At 43.0% G+C, this 19,347-nt stretch overlaps 1 protein-coding gene across 8 annotated transcripts in view; it reads left to right on the forward strand.

Moving 5' to 3' along the window:
* Positions 1-17,489, forward strand: part of DNAJC13 (DnaJ heat shock protein family (Hsp40) member C13) — a 554,470-nt gene extending 536,981 nt beyond the window's left edge. For 7 of the 8 annotated variants that reach the window (XM_063922373.1, XM_063922368.1, XM_063922369.1 and 4 more), the window contains one exon: positions 16,562-17,489. In XM_063922373.1, coding sequence (XP_063778443.1) covers positions 16,562-16,659 — 98 coding nt within the window. In that variant the 3' untranslated portion in view covers positions 16,660-17,489. Of the gene's footprint in view, positions 1-14,496; positions 14,606-16,561 lie in introns of all 8 variants that reach the window. The other variant, XR_010177689.1, reaches the window with a different exon arrangement.
* Positions 17,490-19,347: the final 1,858 nt, after the last annotated feature.

The following is a 19,347-nucleotide window of genomic DNA, read 5'->3' on the forward strand; positions in this document are numbered from 1 at the left end:
ATAGTTGATGTATTCATTTAGACCATCTGGTGCCAATGCACCCAGTCTGAAGGTCCAGAAACTTTCTCGTTTCAAAAGCTCGTTCGTCAAATCGCCTCCCCTAATGCCAAGATGTATTTTTTCTAAACCAAAGGCTTTGAAATTTCTAAGGTCTCCTTTGTGTACAAAATGAAAATGCCTAGCCACCGTGGTTATTTGTTTTCCCCTGCTCAGATCCAGGGCAGCATTTCTAATTGTTCCCACGTGTTCCAGGATACGCTGTTTCATCATCCTGGTGGTCATGCCAACATAACGCATCCCACAATCACATGAGATACAGTAGATCACACCTGTTGTTCGGCAGTTAATGTAATCCTTGATTTTGTTTTTGGTGCCATATTTATCCACCACTTCTTTAGTTCTATGCATATGTTGACATGCCTTACAGGCACCACAGGGAAAAGACCCGGCTAGGGTTGGTGGTTTGGGGGCTATACGAGTGTAATGGCTCTTCACTAGATGGTCTCGTAGGTTTGGGGCACACCGCCAACTCATTGAAACATTCATGCCAATATGTTTTGATAAATCACAGTCTGACAAAAGGATGTGCCAATGTTTTTGAATACATCTCTTGATCCGGTCCCAATCATGATTGAAATTCATGACAAATCTTAGTTTGTCATCTATTTGATTTATATTTTTCTTCTGACTGAAAATGAGTACTTCCCTATTGATATCCCTTAAAGAGCTCTTTGCTCTTTTTATGGATCTATGACTATACCCTCTTTGTCTAAGCCTGTTAGTTAGTTCGTCACTTTGTTCTTTAAAAACAGCATTTTCAGAGCAATTCCTACGAAGTCTCAAAAATTCTCCCTTCGGTATATTTTCCACCGTGGGTGGGAAATGATGACTAGTCTGATGTAATAATGTGTTTATGGCCGTAGTTTTTCTGAAAAGTTTTGTTTCCAATTTGTTCTGTAAACCTTTGTATATCTTCACATCCAAAAAGGAAATTTCCGTACTGCTAATCTCTGATGTTAACCTCAAATTGAAATTATTGGTATTTAGTACCGTAATGAACTCCATTAGCAGATCCAATCCTGCATTCCATACCATGAAAATATCGTCTATGTAGCGATACCACATTGATATGTGTCTGGTGTAATGTTCATTACCATCACAGAAGACGTGCTCACGCTCCCACCATCCCAAAAAGAGATTTGCGTAGGTAGGAGCGCAAGCCGCCCCCATAGCAGTCCCCCTTACCTGTAAATAGAATTTTTAATCAAAGGTAAAAAAATTGTTATTCAAAACAAAGTGCAGTAAATCCACCAAAAAGTCTTGGAAAGCATCATGGTCACCCATACTTAGGAAGTATTTGATAGCAGATATACCAGCCACATGATCAATGTCCTAGTGACCAGAGTACATGACGAAAAGAGATCTCAGCGGCTGGACTGGGTTTGCGGTCATAAAAACTTTTCATTCTAGCTGGGTTTGCTGCTACTTTTAGCCCAACACATACTGTTCAGTGACCTATGGTCAAATGTTAGAGAAAATAATGAATTATGCTAAGTGAGCCTAACAATATTAGTATACCGATAAAGTATACCTGAAAATAAATTTGGGAAAGTACTTTGCTAATAGCCTGTGTGGAGAACGGCTTTTTTGATAAATGCATTTCTATGTGAGAATGTGCACGGCACTGGTTTAACATTGAACCACTCCCTATCATCTCCCTGCAATTACCTGAAAATTAAACAGGCAGGAATTGTACTCAATTTCGGTTAACACTCATCCCTGGATTGCGGTGCAGTGTCCTGCAATGTCCTAGGATATCGAGACATTCCATCCGCTCTAACAGGGAAAGCAGTACGGCCACTTATCCTCTTTCTGGTCAGAAATTTCAAGGTCGCTGCCCTCTCATCCACCGGCCGCTGAGCTAACAAAAACCTTGAGCTCATGACGGTGAGACAGTAGAAGCAATGTACCATGGCATACTGATCATCTTTTTTATTCTTTCCTTTTTTCTCTCTATACCAACTATTTATGTCGGGCTACTAATGAGCGCATAAGATACCATATAAATATGATGGGCATTCTGCATCTCTCAACACTGTGTATATACCATTTGGGCAAATTTTGAATTTTTATAATTATACATGTGTTTGAGAATATAGGAGCTGACGTTCAGTAAATCAATACCTATTCATGATATGGTTGTTTAAACAGTGAGAGATCATAATTGGTTATAAAAAAAATCTGAATAAAAATAATTAAAACAAGCTCCTCGGTGAGCAATCAGTGTTCTCTGAACCAATAAGCTCCATAGTGAGCAATCAGTGTTCTTTGAACTCCTTGTGATAGACAAGTGATCCCAAGGTGTATATGAATTAACCTGTGTGTGTGTTTATATATTTTTCCTTTTTAAATTCCTATTAATTTTAAAGATACAATTAAAGGTTATATTTTAATGATACCTAAGGGTATATCTGGCCCTATTTATATTTCAAAGAGTGCCCCCAAGATAGAGTCTTCTTTTCTCTTTCTAGAATATAGAGTGATAAAATGGACAGAGAAAAAACACCAGCCAATCAGCTTCTAACTGCCATGTCACAGGCCCTGTTTGAAAAATTACAGTTTGGAGCTCATTGGCTGGTCATTTATCACTCTCCATTTTATCACTCTCCAAGCGATGATGCATCTAGCCCCATATCTCCAGAAGGATTAAATACATTAGAGAGTGTACAAAGAAGGGCAACTAAAATGGTGCATGGCCTACATCACAAAACTTACCCGGAAAGGCTAAAAGATCTTAACATGTATAGTTTGGAGGAGAGAAGGGAAAGGGGGGACATGATAGAAACTTACAAATATACCAAAGGTTTTAACAAAATTCAGGAGGGAAACATTCTTCAAAGGAATGGGGAATAGACGGGCTCCGCAGGAGACAGGGCACTTTAAGAAAGAATTTGTATTCTGGTGTGCTCTGGCTCCTCCCTCTATGTCCCTCCTCCAGACCTCAGTTTGAATCTGTGCCCGGACGAGCTGGGTGCTGTTTAGTGAGCTCTCCTGAGCTTGCTATAAGAAAGTATTTTGTTAGGTTTTTTATTTTCAGGGAGCTCTGCTGGCAACAGACTCCCTGCATCGTGGGACTGAGGGGAGAGAAGCCTCCCTACTCTCTGAAGATAGGTCCTGCTTCTTAGGCTACTGGACACCATTAGCTCCAGAGGGATCGTACACAGGATCTCACCCTTTGTCGTCCGATCCTGGAGCCGCGCCGCCGCCCCCCTCGCAGAGCCGGAAGACAGAAGCCGGTGAAAGAAGTAAGAAGACTTCGAAATTGGCGGCAGAAGACTCCAGTCTTCACTGAGGTAGCGCACTGAGGTAGTGCACAGCACTGCAGCTGTGCGCCATTGCTCCCACACTACACCCACACACTCCGGTCACTGTAGGGTGCAGGGCGCAGGGGGGGGGGGCACCCTGGGCAGCAATTAGGACCTCTTGGCAAAAAGTAGACATATATACAGTTGGGCACTGTATATATGTATGAGCCCCCGCCATAATATTGTATAAAAACGCGGACAGAAGCACTCACCAGTGCCATTTCTTCTCCACAGCTCCGCTGAGAGGAAGCTCCCCAGGCTTTCCCCTGCAGATACACGGTAGAAGAGGGTGAAAAAGAGAGGGGGGGGGCACATAATTAGGCGCAAAAATCATTATTACAGCGGCTACTGGGTTAACACTAAGTTACTGTGTGATTCCTGGGTTTTATAGCGCTGGGGTGTGTGCTGGCATACTCTCTCTCTGTCTCTCCAGAGGGCCTTGTGGGGGAACTGTCTTCAAAAAAGAGCATCCCCTGTGTGTGTGGTGTGTCGGTACGCTTGTGTCGACATGTTTGACGAGGAAGGCTATGTGGAAACAGAGCGGGAGCAAATGAATGAGGTGTCTCCGCCGACGGCGCCGACACCTGATTGGATGGATATGTGGAAGGTTTTAAATGATAATGTTAATTCCTTACATAAAAGGTTAGACAAAGCAGAAGCCTCAGGACAGTCAGGGTCTCAACCCGTGCCTGATCCTATGTCGCAGAGGCCGTCAGGGTCTCAGAAGCGCCCACTATCCCAAATTGTTGACACAGATACCGACATGGATTCTGACTCCAGTGTCGATTACGATGATGCAAAGTTACAGCCTAAATTGGCTAAAGCCATCCGTTATATGATTATAGCAATTAAGGATGTGTTGCTCATCACAGAGGAAACCCCAGTCCCTGACAAGAGGGTTCATATGTACGGGGAAAAAAGGCAAGTTTTCCTAGAAAACACTGTAACATAGCATTTCATGTGCAGATACAGTCGCGGTCGCCCACAGAATATATAGGTATGCTGCATATCATTGTTATTAGCAGAGTCTGCGAATAAGATGAATTTTCATTCATACACATCTGTGTATCTTTAAGGCAAGGGAGTCATGGTAAGTATTAAGCTTCTCGCTGCCATTGGCCGCATACAGGGATACCAAACATCTGTACTTTATTTGAAGTTTCATTTATGCTTTGGACCATAATTAAATATATTATATTTTCTCTTTCATCCACTAGGGGACACTGGAGCATCCTTATACATTAGGGTGTGAAGCTTGCAACCGGAGGTGTGGCACAATCTAAAATTAGCATTGTCTGCACAGCCGGCTCCTCCCCCTTAACATCCCTCCTCCCTCAGTTTGGAAAATTGTGCCTAGGAGGTACAAGCAAGAAGGGAGCTCCTGCTCCATGAAGATTTAGTTATTTATTCTCTTTTATACTGGCCCAATCCCTCCTAACTAAAGGGAGGGTGCAGGTTTTTAAAGGAAAAGATGGTAAATGCCCGATCCCACCTAAATGAAAGGGGGTGCAGGCTTTACCAGACGAAAAGGCTGCGTCCCCCTAATAAAAGGGGGACAAAGTTCAGGTTTAAGAATAGTGCTGCGTCAACTAATGAAATGGAAGACAAAGCCAAAATGATTTTGAGAGACAAGATCCTGCTCCTTAAATATATATATAAAGAAGGGAAAGGTAATTCCAGCCGAATCCGATACCTAAAGGTGTAATGTAACCCTCGCTTCCGTCATTTCTCACAGTCTTTCTCTTCCTAGTTTAAAGGGGGGAAAGCGCTGCGTAATTCCCTAGTAAGGGGTTTAAACAGCATGTCTAAAGCACCAACCAAGGCCTGTTCTGTTTGTACGAAAAGTAACGGGATGGGCACACGGGTTGGCAGCTCCGGGGTGGGCGACTCCTGCTAAGACAAGGACGCTCCACCTGGGAGCAATGCTATGGCTAAGATCATGGGAAGACAACCTTACAAATAGAATCTCCAAGGAGATGGCGGAATCACGCAAGCAGCAATCGGAATGGGCTGCGGGATTCTCAAAGACGATAGAGGACTTTCTTATCAGGTTAACACCGCCCGCACAAGCAGAAACAAATGTGCTCAGGGCAGTTAAAAGATCTCTTCCTATTAGGTGAGTTAATTGAATCTAACCTAGACGCCGATTTCCCAGAAGAGGACATGGCAATCTCGGGTCTTGATTCTTTAATTGAAGCGGTGAAGGAGATCCTAAACTTTAAAGTAGAAAAAGTCAAGGAGCCAGAAGAATTCGAATTGTTCGAATCCCAAAAGCCGCGTTCTGCAGTGTTTCCCATTCCTACATCCCTCAAATCTCAAATGGAGGAGGCTGGGAAACAACCTGACAAATGCTTTCAATTTCCGAAAAGGGTTTCAAGTAACTTATCCCCTACATAAGGGTGTAATGGATGAGTGGGAAGAATCCACCAGTAGTGGATGCGTTCCTAGGACGGTTGTCGGAGAAGACGATCTTACCAATTCCTAATGTAAAGACTTTAAAGCTGTGTCAACCTTACGATCTGAAGCATCCTTTAAAGTCAATTTTCGTAGCAGCAGGTGCAGCACAGAGGCCTGCGATCGTCTGTGCTTGGGTCAACAAGGCCATGGGAACATGGTCTGGGCGTATTGTACAGGCTATTGAGGAGGAAGATAGCTTGGAAGAGATTACCCAACTGGCGGAACACATTCGAGAATCTGCTTCATACTTGTGTCAAGCCTCAAAGGATCTTAGCAGAATAGCTTTGCGCATCTCCGCATCGGCCATATCGGCTAGACGGATTTTATAGCTCAGAGAATGGCACGGAGACTCTGACACCAAGCAGGCAGTAGAATCCATCCCCTTTGGGGATGAGATGCTTTTCGGTTCAGAGTTGGACAAGTGGATTTCGCAGGCTACAGCAGGGAAGTCCACCCTTCTACCTACTGCTTATACGGAGCCGCTCCACAGGTTAGGAGAGGTTATTCGGGACCAGCGTGTGATTCATTTAGATCACAGTCCTTTCGAGCCCGAAGAAGAGGTTTCGGTACACAGGTACGTGGGGGCAGAGGTAGTGGCCGCTCACAGGCAGCAAACAGAAAGCAGGATCAGTCTGCTGACAAAACCGTGGCGTGACGGCCTCCCAGTTCACCTGGGGTCCCCCTTGGTGGGCGCACGTCCGAAAAGTTTTCGGGACATCTGGGCCAAAGCCTCACCAAAACTTTGGATAAACTACCTAATCTCCCAGAGGTACAGTGCCCTCAGAAAGCAAAAGCACTGCTGACGGCAATTAAAAAATTGCTACAGTCAGAGGTCATTATTCCGGTTCCCACCTCTCAGAGGAACGGGTTTCTATTCCACTCTTTTTGTCGTGACAAAGCCAGATGGGACAGTCAGGCCGATACTCAATTTAAAAGTTTTAAACCAGTTTCTAATGGTCTATAAATTCCAGATGGAATCAATCCAGTCGGTCATTGCAGGCTTAGAACAAGGCGTATTCATGATATACATGGACATAATGCATATTTGCATATCCCGATCTGGGCCCCTCACCAGGCTTACTTAAGGTTCGCACAGGTGAAGGAACACTACCACTTCAGGGCCTTGCCGTTCGGCCGATCATCGACCACTAATCTTTATGAAGATCATGGCAATCAGTGTTGCAGAATTGAGACTGTTGAGGGGCACTATTATACCTTATTTAGACGATCTACTAATCAGAGCATCCTCTCGGGAACAGTTGATCGAGAATGTTAAGACATCTCATCTATTTCTCATTTCACATTGGTGGATTGTGAATTTCCAGAAATCCAACCTTAGGTCAACTCAACGGATACAATTCCTTGGACTCATTGTGGACACGGTACAATTGTGAGTATTCCTACAAGAGAATAAGGTCAAGGACCTACAGAGATTGGTGGCTCAGGTGCTGAGGTCACAAACGGTTTCTCTACACCTCTGTGGGCACCTTCTCGTGAAGATGGTGGCGTCTTTCGAAACTCTCCAGTACAGCAGACTTCATTCCCGACCATTCCAGATGAACTTAGTGCTCAGGGAGCAGGGTCACACTGGCTTTTACATTGAAGTATTTCGACTTTCACCGCGCATAGGACCCTCCTTAAATTGGTGGTCGTCGTGCAGGTATCTCACATCAGGCAAGAGATTCGGCATTTGGGATTGGAGAATCCTAACAACAGATGCCAGTCTCAGAGGCTGGGGTGCTGTCCTGGAGGGACATCAGTTTCAGGCAGGTGGACGCCATGAACATTCTTGAGCTGAGAGCAGTTTACAACGCGCTTCTCTTAACCGAAGACTTAGGTATGGGTCAACACTTAAAGATAGAGTCGGACAATGTCATGACGTCAGCTTACATAATCCGTCAAGGAGGATCAAAGAGCAGGATGGCGTTACAGGAAGCCACAAAGATCTTGTTGTGGGCAGAAGGACGAAGCATCATCCTCTCGGCAATGTTCATTCCAGGTGTGGAGAACTGGGAAGCAGATTGTCTAAATCGTCTGGACATGCATACGGGAGAGTGGTGCCTACATCCACAGATTTTCGACATGGTGGTGAGGAGATGGGGTCTACCTCAAGTCGACCTAATGGTGTCTCGGCAAAACCATCAGCTGCCCAGATATGTGTCCAGGACAAGAGATCCAGCAGCAGAAGGAGTGGACGCATTAACACTTCCTTGGTGTTACAAGACGGTTCACATTTTCCCACCTTTCCCACTCATACCCAGGTTTCTGAAAGGGGTGAAACGGGAACGAATGTGGGTGATTCTAATCGGACCAGATTGGCCCCCGCAGGAGGTGTTACTCAGGCCTGCATGGGTTACTATGGAAGATCCTTGACGGTTACCTGAGAAAGAAGACCCGTTATATCAGGGACCGTTCCAACACCAGACCTGCACAGGCTGCATTTAACAGCGTGGCTATTAAAATCCAGATCTTAAGCCATGGAAGGATACCAAGAACGGCCATTCCTACGATGATTGTCGCTAGGAAGCCGGTCACAGCCTTGCACTGCTACATAATTTGGAAGGATACATGGACTGGTGTCAAGAACGTGGATGGAATTCGACGAACTTCCACTTATTCAGACTTCTACTTTTCCTTCAGGCCGGTCTAGAGGTAGGACTGAGACTGGGCGTTCTGATGGTTCAAATTCGGCTCTCTCCATCCTATTTCAACGGCAGTTGACATCCTTGCCAGAGGTTCAAACCTTTTTACTGGGGGTTCTGAGGATACAACCCCCTTTTTCGTCCTCCCACTGCGCCATGGGACTTAAATTTGGTGTTGGAATTTTTGAGATCTCCAACTTTTGAGCCGTTAACAAGAACGGACCTGAAATAATCTCTCGTGGAAGGTCACATTATTGCTTGCCTTGGCTTCGGCCAGGCGGGTTTCTGAGTTGGGAGCATTATCGTGTATCAGTCCCCTTTTCATTTTTCATGAGGTTAGGGCGGGATTCCGTATAAGAGCGGATTTCCTTCCTAAGGTTGTTTCAGGGGGTTCACGTGAACCAGCCAATCGTGGTCCCATCTTCCTAGGGTCTCGCAGATGGGGACGTGTCCTTGGATGTTGTCCGAGCTTTTAGGGGTATACGTGCAGGTTACATCGTCATTTCAGACAGTCGGACCATTTGTTTTGTTCTTTATGATGGGCCAAGGAAGGATTGACCAACATCTCTGCAGTCTTCGTCTAGACGGATTAGATTTGCCATTCGGCAAGCTTATATTTCCTGTAGCACACAGGTTCCGGTTCAGGCGGGTTCTCATACCACCCGATCAGTGGGTGCCTCATGAACGGCTACCAGTGGTGTTTCCATTACTCAGCTTTGCAGAGTGGCGGCGTGGTCTTCAGCCCACACGTTCACAAAATATTACAAGTTTGATAACTTTGCGTCCAGAGACTCTAAGTTCGGACGTTTAGTTTTGCAGGCCACCGACAGCACTCCCTCCCTGGGGGATAACTTTGGGACCTCCCATAATGTATAAGGATGCTCCAGTGTCCCCTAGTGGATGAAAGAGAAAAGAGGATTTTGGTACTTACCGATAAATCCATTTCTCTGAATCCTCTAGGGGACACTGGACGCCCGCCTCGGTGCTGTCAACCTGCTGTGTTCAAAGTTCTTGTTCAAACATCTTTGTGCAAACAGCGTTAGTTTTTTCGGTTAAGAGTTTCTTGGATGCTGTTTGATATGTTGTACGGTTCGGTTCCTCGCCAGGTGGTCTAGTATCATGTCCTATTCTCTCAGTCAAATTTTCCAAACTGAGGGAGGAGGGTTGTGAAGGGGGAGGAGCCGGCTGTGCAGACAATGCTAATTTTAGATTGTGCCACACCTCCGGTTGCAAGCTTCACACCCTAATGTATAAGGATGCTCCAGTGTCCCCTAGAGGATTCAGAGAAATGGATTTATCGGTAAGTACCAAAATCCTCTTTTTTATAGTTTGCTATTTTTATTTGAGTTGTCTGATATATTCCCTTTATTACTATTGCTTTTTGGTATGACATGTGATTGCATGCAATTCCAAAGTCTTGGATGTCGAAGATATCCAGGTCTATTGTACAGCTTATAATCACATGCTTTCCAGCTAAAGTCATTGTACAGTAGTTTGTGTCAGACCAAAATATGTAATTTGTTACGCAAACATAAGTGATGATGTCCAAAAGGTTTTTGTGCCATCTCTGGGGTTTGCTATTTTGATGCGTGGGGACAGCGATTTGTGCTCCCGGAGCACATGATGTACATTTATGTAGGAGTGGGTGCCAGGTCACAGTTTATGGCATTTTAATTGTAAAACAGGGAATGATGTAAAAATGGTCGTTGGTAGGGAGAAAATAAATGTAAAATGCGGATAATAAATGTCCACCCTGCTGGGGAGATAGAACACCAATGTAATAAGGTGACTCTACCTGTTTTTATAACTTTCTGTGCAGTTGTTCTTCCAGAAGCGGCCACTTGCATCTTTGTACAACATCACTGTAGCACACATTTTCTAGCATGAGTATGTTTCCTATGGTTGCAAACAGAAACAGCTTGGTTGATATTGACTACAGTTAATTATCCCTATGTTATAAAGTCTTGATACTAGTCGGATGCAATTTAGACTGAGATCTTGTAACTGGGGGGAAAAAAATCTTTAACTCAAATGATTCCTGCAACTATTAACGTGTTAAACCATTTCTGTCATTTTTTCACATGTTATTTTCTTGCATCATGGAATCAAAATGAAATTAAGAAATTATTTCCATGGATTAGCATAAATATTCTTTAATATATTTGAAGAATTTAACTTTTTATTATTTACAAATAAATAGTCTGTAACCAAGTACAGATATTTACCCTCTTGCTAAATAAATTGTAATCTAAGGCCGCTATTATACAATGCAAGTATTTCAATTGATTTCAAAATTAACATCCAAGCTTCCACAGCTGGATACTAGTGGATTTCCAAGTGCAGATATTTTATCATAAAGACCAAATAACAATCAAAGCAAATCCTATAAAAGTTTATTACAATAAACACTAATTAGCCATTATAAGATAACATAGTATGGTACAGCAGTATATTTGTCAATGAGGGGACATTCTCCAAAATTGGGTATGTTTTCAAGCAGGAATGTAAAGAAAAGAGAACCTACCAAGTAGTAATTTTCTCCAGGCGCTGATTGGGGAGGTTCAGCACAGCAGCTATATACAGAGGTTGGTCAGACCTCACACACAATAAACATTCGAATAAGATAGCGCTAATAGGTCATAGATGAGATACGTAGGTCAAATTGCATATTTAATTCATAATAAAAATCAATATAGCATCCATATGGAATAACATGAACAATATTAATTGTTAAAAAAACACTAATAAGTGGATTTTGAAATAAAAACTCCCTTATGTATAGATCAAGCAATAGTGGAGAAAATAGGACCTGTTCCTATAATATAGTCCCCTTCAAAAGTCCGTGGACCCAATTAGTAGTGGAAGGTCGACATTAATAGTTACCGCAGATGTATCCAAGGATAATTTAAGCGGCTCGGCAATCCGCAGTATTGCAGTTCCTTGGTAGGATAAGCGGTTGAGCAATGTCCACAGTTCAATTGGTTTACCTCCAATTAGGGTCTCTAGAATCACGGTGAATGGGGGGAACTTGGTTCAGGTCGTCCAATCTCCAGATGGTAGATGTCCAGGGAGTGATGCAGGAAGGCAGCTCACACCAACGCGTTTCGTTGTGTTCACACAACTTTTTCAGGGTACTCACTAAGCTATAAACAGGGGTTTATATACCCAAACAATATGGCTGCTCATTTGCATAGATGATTGAATTTGACCACCTTATCTCATAATATGACCCAATTAATGACAGACATTAGTAAATAAATATAAATATGTATTACTGATTATATATAATAAAGAAGAGCCAAAAACACTCCAAAATGATATAGTTATATTCATATGGGGTGATCACATGACCCTTTGTATACATAACTATCATGAGCTGTAATGCACAAACCCCGGAGTGGATCGAGTATATATGTGGATGTACTAAATAGATAATAGTAGTGATGACAATCCTTTCCGGGTAGGTGGAGATCTTAACCACTGTTTAATGTGTTTCTTGGGGGTCCCCTCCCCCTCACCCACATTGTGAATAACACTAACGAATAGAGATGACGCGATCGGATCCCATCCAGTCGCGTCATCAAACGCCGTCTGGCCGCGTATCAATGACGCGGTCCGTATCCTGCGTCGCGTCATTTCCGACGGCCCCGGCCGCAGACGCGGAAACACACAAATAGTGGTGTCAGAGATGGACTCCCGGACGCCTCCCACTGTGATCTCCACAAAGCAATCACCTAGCGACGCGGTAATAGGCGCGTTGCCGTGGTAACATCATCGGGAATTAGTGACGCGTAGCGTCATGACGTCTGCGGCCGGGGCCGGCGGAAATGACGCGACGCAGGATACGGACCGCGTCATTGATACGCGGCCAGACGGCATTTGATGACGCGACGGGATGGAATCCGATCGCGTCATCTCTATTCGTTAGTGTTATTCACAATGTGGGTGAGGGGGAGGGGACCCCCAAGAAACACATTAAACAGTGGTTAAGATCTCCTCCTACCGGGAAAGGATTGTCACCACTACTATTATCTATTTAGTACATCCACATATATACTCGATCCACTCCGGGGTTTGTGCATTACAGCTCATGATAGTTATGTATACAAAGGGTCATGTGATCATCCCATATGAATAGAACTTTATCATTTTGGAGTGTTTTTGGCTCTTCTTTATTATATATACTCAGTAATACATATTTATATTTATTTACTAATGTCTGTCATTAATTGGGTCATATTATGAGATAAGGTGGTCAAATTCAATCATCTATGCAAATGAGCAGCCATGTTGTTTGGGTATATAAACCCCTGTTTATAGCTTAGTGAGCACCTTGAAAAAGTTGTGTGAACACAACGAAACGTGTTGGTGTGAGCTGCCTTCCTGCATCACTCCCTGGACATCTACCATCTGGAGATTGGACGACCTGAACCAAGTTCCCCCCATTCACCGTGATTCTAGAGACCCTAATTGGAGGTAAACCAATTGAACTGTGGACATTGCTCAACCGCTTATCCTACCAAGGAACTGCAATACTGCGGATTGCCGAGACGCTTAAATTATCCTTGGATACATCTGCGGTAACTATTAATGTCGACCTTCCACTACTAATTGGGTCCACGGACTTTTGAAGGGGACTATATCATAGGAACAGGTCCTATTTTCTCCACTATTGCTTGATCCTATACATAAGGGAGTTTTTATTTCAAAATCCACTTATTAGTGTTTTTTTAACAATTAATATTGTTCATGTTATTCCATATGGATGCTATATTGATTTTTATTATGAATTAAATATGCAATTTGACCTACGTATCTCATCTATGACCTATTAGCGCTATCTTATTCAAATGTTTTCAAGCAGGGCATTTTTTGCGAAGGCCACCAAGAGGTCTAGGATCAGAGCTTCATTCATACATGGCAGGTGAGATAATCTGCCCATGGGACAACATGAGCACTTCACAACTTTGGTATTATAGAAGGGTGGCAAAAAGAGATACATTGTTTGAGAACTCAATTAAAATTTCAGTTTGAGCTTCCCAGAAAGCATTTAGGAGATCCACATGTTTGTTACTTGAAGGATTATATGATCTAATACGACCGAAGTTGGACTTTGTAACGTCTCAGAAACCAGACAATTTGGAAAGGAGCAATACGTAAAATAACATTTTTGGAGGAAAATATGCTTCATTCTGTAACTGAATTACAAGAAGACTAGTATTACATCAGGAGAAACACAAAGAAAAAGTCATGTTTAGGTGATTAACCTAAACAAAATTAAATGTCTTGAAATGGCAAAGCCAAAGCCCAGACTATTATATAATATAGGGTCTGTGTAATGATTTGAACACTCCTATATAACTTGATGGAGCAGATGTTGAAAAAAGCTGTATCCACATAGAAAAATTATGGCAGAGACTTGTTCAGAAAGATTCATGGCTGTAATTCCACCTATAGGTGCAATAATTAACTTATTTAATGAATTGTCTATTATTATTTTAATATCTTTGAGGTTTTTTGTTTATTTATTTACATTGCATTGTATTATATTTGGTGTTGGACATCAGTAAGTAACCTTGCATAGATCCATTGTGATTTCCATGATGTAAGAAACAAAGGAGGAGATGTATTATTCCTGGAGAAGCGATAAAGAAGTGAGAAGTGTAAGGCGATAACTCACCAGCCAATCATTAAAGGTTTGAAAAATGACCTTTAGTACTGATTGGCTGGTGTGTTATCACCTTCTACTTATCACTTCTTTATCACTTCTCCGGGCTTAATTCATCTGCCCCAAAATGTGAAAATGACAAATGGGTGGATCATTATTATAGCCGCTGTTAGTCTTGCGTCATTATTTGGGCTTTCATGTAAAAAGGAAAGTTCCATGATATGTGCTTTCCTTGTCATAAATGATTGTGGTAGAAGCGAGTGCCCTTTAAGATCAGAGGTGGAGTTTTAAGTCCTTATGCTTTTTGCCGTCTGCTTTCTTCCTAACCTTTTCCCTTGCTTTTCACATCTTTTCTTTCCTTCAGGTGTCTCTCCTTCCCTTCTTACTGGTAGCAGTCCCCTTCACCTCAGAAGTGGGCTTTAGATGCTCCCTTCGAGGCAGCTTGCTAACTGCTTTGTAGCCCTGTAACACAGGTAGACCATCTTTTGCTAATCTGCTTGTTGCACCTGCTGCATTCATGCACCTTCTGCCTTTACCCATACCTTCATTGTGTTCCTGTGAAGCATATCCTTCTATGTACATAACCACATTTTTGCTACTGATTTAAATGTTTAATATGTATACGCTAGCTTACATAGCGATCATGTACATTATTCATTGATGTACTGAAATTGAAACTTATGGGCTAATGCAGAGTTGGCAGTATAATGGACGTACAGGACGAAAAGGTATTGCTTTTCCGACATGCAGAGCTGTACGCATCTGCATCAGAAGTTATGGTGTACCAGTAGTTATCATCAGTTTGTACCCTTACATGCTGAGAACACTCATTTACTGAGAATGCCCCTCCCACACCCATTCCATCTCTCTGGCCATAAGATTTGATATGTGCTAAATGTGTACATGTGCGCTTAACTGGACATACATGCGTTTGCTTTCCAAGCATGCTCAATGCAAATTCACTGCCATTTATTTAACTCTGCATTGGCTCATTAGTCTCATGAGAATGCCCTGTAGTAAATATAAATCGTGCCTCTCTGATTGACCACATCTTTCATATCATAGCTGCTCATCATGCCAAAAATGTGTTCACTTGTGCACTAAACCTCATAGTGCAGCCATAAGTACATTTCAGTATTTGTCATTTTGCATCTTAAATGAACTGCTGGAGCACTGAGCCTGATTCATGCAGGTGCACACAGGAGTGATCATTGCCGCAGTTCTGGCTGCAGTAGTATCTGCATGCAGATGGAAATGCCGCCAGAGTCATCTTTCTTTAAGACGCACACTGATAGCATTTCTGATTCGCTGTCCATGTCCAAAGATGCTGCATTGGATCACCATTGCGCCTACCAACCAGCCTATCAGAAGTCTGAGTTACTCTAAGGTTTCTCAGACTGGCCGCCACAACTTACCTGCCACAGCCAAAACGAAGACAACATGCCTCTGCTCCCTGTCTACTTCCCCAAATGCCTAAAGCATTTCAATCATGCTGCAAAATCCAGAGCTCTGCGACCGAGGTTACAGGAGCTTCACAGTGCATGCGCAGTCCCCAAAAACATCAGTCACCTGCAACCAAATCGTGACTGCGTGCAGCCGTGAATCAGGCCCAGTGTTACTTGCCCAGAGTTGGCATACCTTTGATCTCATTACTTGCATATAGGGACTTGTACGCTGACCCGATGGTTAGTGTACAAGTTCCATGGTGGGGACACTGCGCATGTGCAGAACAGGTCCTGGGTCCTCACATACAGTGCGCCCTAAGCCCCAGCCTGATTGACAGGCTGAGGGCATTTGGGGTGGGGAGGGGGCGGTGACCAGTCCCATTCCTTAAAGCGGAGGCGTGTCACCTCCATTTTGTGGGAGTGCCGAAGTTCGTGTCTACTTACTGACCTTGGCAGCAAGTCAGAGACGGCCATCTTAAGTAATCTGAAGGTTACTCAGATAACCGATGGTCCAGAAGAGCGATCCGATTGTGCGTCTTGGATCGCAGCAGTGGATCACGGAAGCAGTCTGGGGGGGGTCTATTTACACCAGATGTCCCCTGCCGCATTAGTATATTAGCTGTACACTTCCCTGTGGCTGTGCAATATCGTACAACGCTGAATCAGGCCCTTAGTGTCACAGGTGAAAATCGAATGTGAAAGTGGCCCTATATAACAGATATTTGAATAAAGTGTCATTCATTATTACTGAATTGCTGCCTTCATGATTAACCCAAACTGCTTAACCATTATCCTCAAGTTTCTATGGATACTAAAATGCAGTATTTTGGATACAATGTAAAACTGGGTTTAGCAATAGTGTAAGTAATAGAAAGCCTAGAACAGATAATCATCAATTGAGAAAATAAAATGTTTTGTTGGATATATTGTTACAGATTTAGTTTACTGCCAATAGAAACTAAATGAACTTTGTAATCTGTTTAGGACCTGGAGTTGCTGGCTACCTTACTGCAGGGTCTTCAACAACCGTTATGCCCAACAAACCACCGCCGGTGGACCATGAAGTAGGAGATCTTGGCTAAACAATGCAGAGTTTACACCAGTGACATTTCCAAAAAGGATTGCTAACTTCTTCACAAGGAAAAGAATCACACACCATGTCCTCTACTCCCAGGATTGATTGAAAGGACTTTTTGTTTGGCCTTTCTTGTTTTACCACAGTGTTATCTTTTTTTCTTTTTTTTTGTAAGAAATATTTTTTATTTAGAGAAACATAAATCCATCTGGGATGTGATTCTGATGAAGTATCACTATGTACTATAAACAAGAAAGCACTCTGTGGATCACCTGTTGGGTTACACAAACTTTCACTTTGTTGTCTTTCCTTTTGTATCTAAGCACATTCTGTTTCTTTGTATTTGTTTACAAGACTGTGAATCAAAATAATAATTCCCTCGGTTCTAAATTTTATATTCCAAGAATTAGCAAAGCTGTGGTGTAGAATTAAAAATATCTAAAGGGCATTTGTTTCCGTTCTCTGAAATGTTTCAAGCAGTTGGGCTCACAGAACAGCGCCGAATCTTGACAGTGTCCCAGGTGATTGTGTCCTTTACAAATCCTTAACACTATCCTCTCAAGAATGAAGAGTATATGATATTCTGTGTACAGCATAGCTTTACCAAATAATAAACAAACGTGAATATCAAAATGTCAGCCTGTTATGTAAGAACTATGTGTTATAAGTAACATGATTCCTATGTTATTATCCAGTATATACAGCTTTCTATGAATGTACATTATAGAGATCATTCATTCTTGTACATAAAATTTTAAGAAAATAAAGGGAACTGGAAACCTTGCTGGAATTTGTCAAATGCTGCCATGTTATCTAATGTTTTATATTAAAATTGTAGTTTCACTGGATTTATATGCATATATGTAAATCTCTTTTTGTTTGAAGTCAGAAGAATTTATTTTACTTTTTGGTCTATCTGTGATAGACATTTTATTTACATATTCTTTACTTTGTCTCATTGATTCACTCAAACATTAATTCTAGTGGCGGCATGACGACACTCACCATTTGTCAGTGTGAGATATATAATATGATTACTATTATGAAAGATAATAGGATTTTAAATATGGCATAAGTCCTATTCTAGAAACATATTTTTTCATACATAAACCCTTTAACCTTATATAAATATCAAAACACCATAAGTGTAAATATATATAGAGAGAGACACACACAATGTACGACACAGATAATTCAATAAGGCTCAGACACCAGCCAAGTGGAATGTCAACGTTTCAATTTAAGTTAAATTTTAGCTGTGCACTCTGTATTTCTCATACGTCCTAGAGGATGCTGGGGACGCTTCAAGAACCATGGGGTATAGACGTGATCCGCAGGAGACATGGGCACTTTAAGACTTTGAATGGGTATGAACTGGCTCCTCCCTCTATGCCCCTCCTCCAGACTCCAATTAGTTAGATTCTGTGCCCAGTGAGACTGGATGCACACTAGGGGAGCTCTCCTGAGTTTCTCTGAAAAAGACTTTTGTTAGGTTTACTATTTTCAGGGAGACCTGCTGGCAACAGGCTCCCTGCGTCGTGGGACTGAGGGGAGAGAAGTAGACCTACTTCTGTGAGTTTCAAGGCTCTGCTTGTTAGGCTACAGGACACCATTAGCTCCTGAGGGTCTGATCGCTAGGTACGCCTAGATGCTCGTTCTCGGAGCCCTCCGTCACCCCCCTTGCAGAGCCAGAAGTCAGAAGACGGGTGAGTAGAGGAAGATCAGAAGACTTCAGTGACGGCTTTGAGGTGCCGCACAGCGGGCGTGCTACGCGCCATGCTCCCACACACACAGCGGCACTACAGGGTGCAGGGGAGGGGGGGTGCCCGGGGCAGCATAAATCCTCATTTAAGTGACTGGCAAAAGTGGCATATAGTGCCTGGGCACTGAATCCGAACCCCCGCCAGTGTAAATATTTGAAAAATAGCGGGGCTGAAGCGCGCCATTAAGGGGGTGGGGCTTAGCCCTCACAGCTCTCATCAGCGCCATTTTCTCTTCACAGAGCTGCAGAGATGCTGGTCCTGTCCTACACTGCTGTACAAGTAACAGGGTGCAAAACGGGGGGGGGGGGGGGGGGGGCACAGTTTTTGGTGCTGGTTTAACAATAATAAAAACGCTAACAGGTCTGAGACATTGTATAAACCGTTTCAGTACCGGGATAGGCGCTGGGTTGTGATCTGGCAAACTCCCTCTGTGTTTCTCTGACAGGCTTTACTGTGGGTCTGTCCCCTATAGCCCCAGTGTGGTTGTGGGTGTCAGTACACGTGTGTCGGCATGTCTGAGGCTGAGTGCTCTTCCCAGGAGGAAGCTGGAGTGGGGACAGAAAAGACTGTGGGAGTGAACCTGTCGGCACCACCGACTGCTGATTGGGTAAATGTTTTGAATGCAAATGTGGCTCTATTAAATAAGAGATTGGATAAATCTGAGACTCAGAACCAGGCATGGAAAAAATCCATGGAGGATGTGTTGTCACAAGTCCATACCCCCTCGGAGTCACAAAAGCATTCATTTACCCAGATAGCAGATACCAACACGGACTCTGATTCCAGTGTCGACTATAGTGATGCCAGATTGAATCCTAAACTGCTTAAGAGCATTCAGTACATGATTGTGGCGATAAAAATAAGATTTTAAACCTACCGGTAAATCTATTTCTCCTAGTCCGTAGAGGATGCTGGGGACTCCGTAAGGACCA

The sequence above is a fragment of the Pseudophryne corroboree genome, chromosome 5, assembly GCF_028390025.1.
Source record: "Pseudophryne corroboree isolate aPseCor3 chromosome 5, aPseCor3.hap2, whole genome shotgun sequence".
Classification (NCBI taxonomy): domain Eukaryota; kingdom Metazoa; phylum Chordata; class Amphibia; order Anura; family Myobatrachidae; genus Pseudophryne; species Pseudophryne corroboree.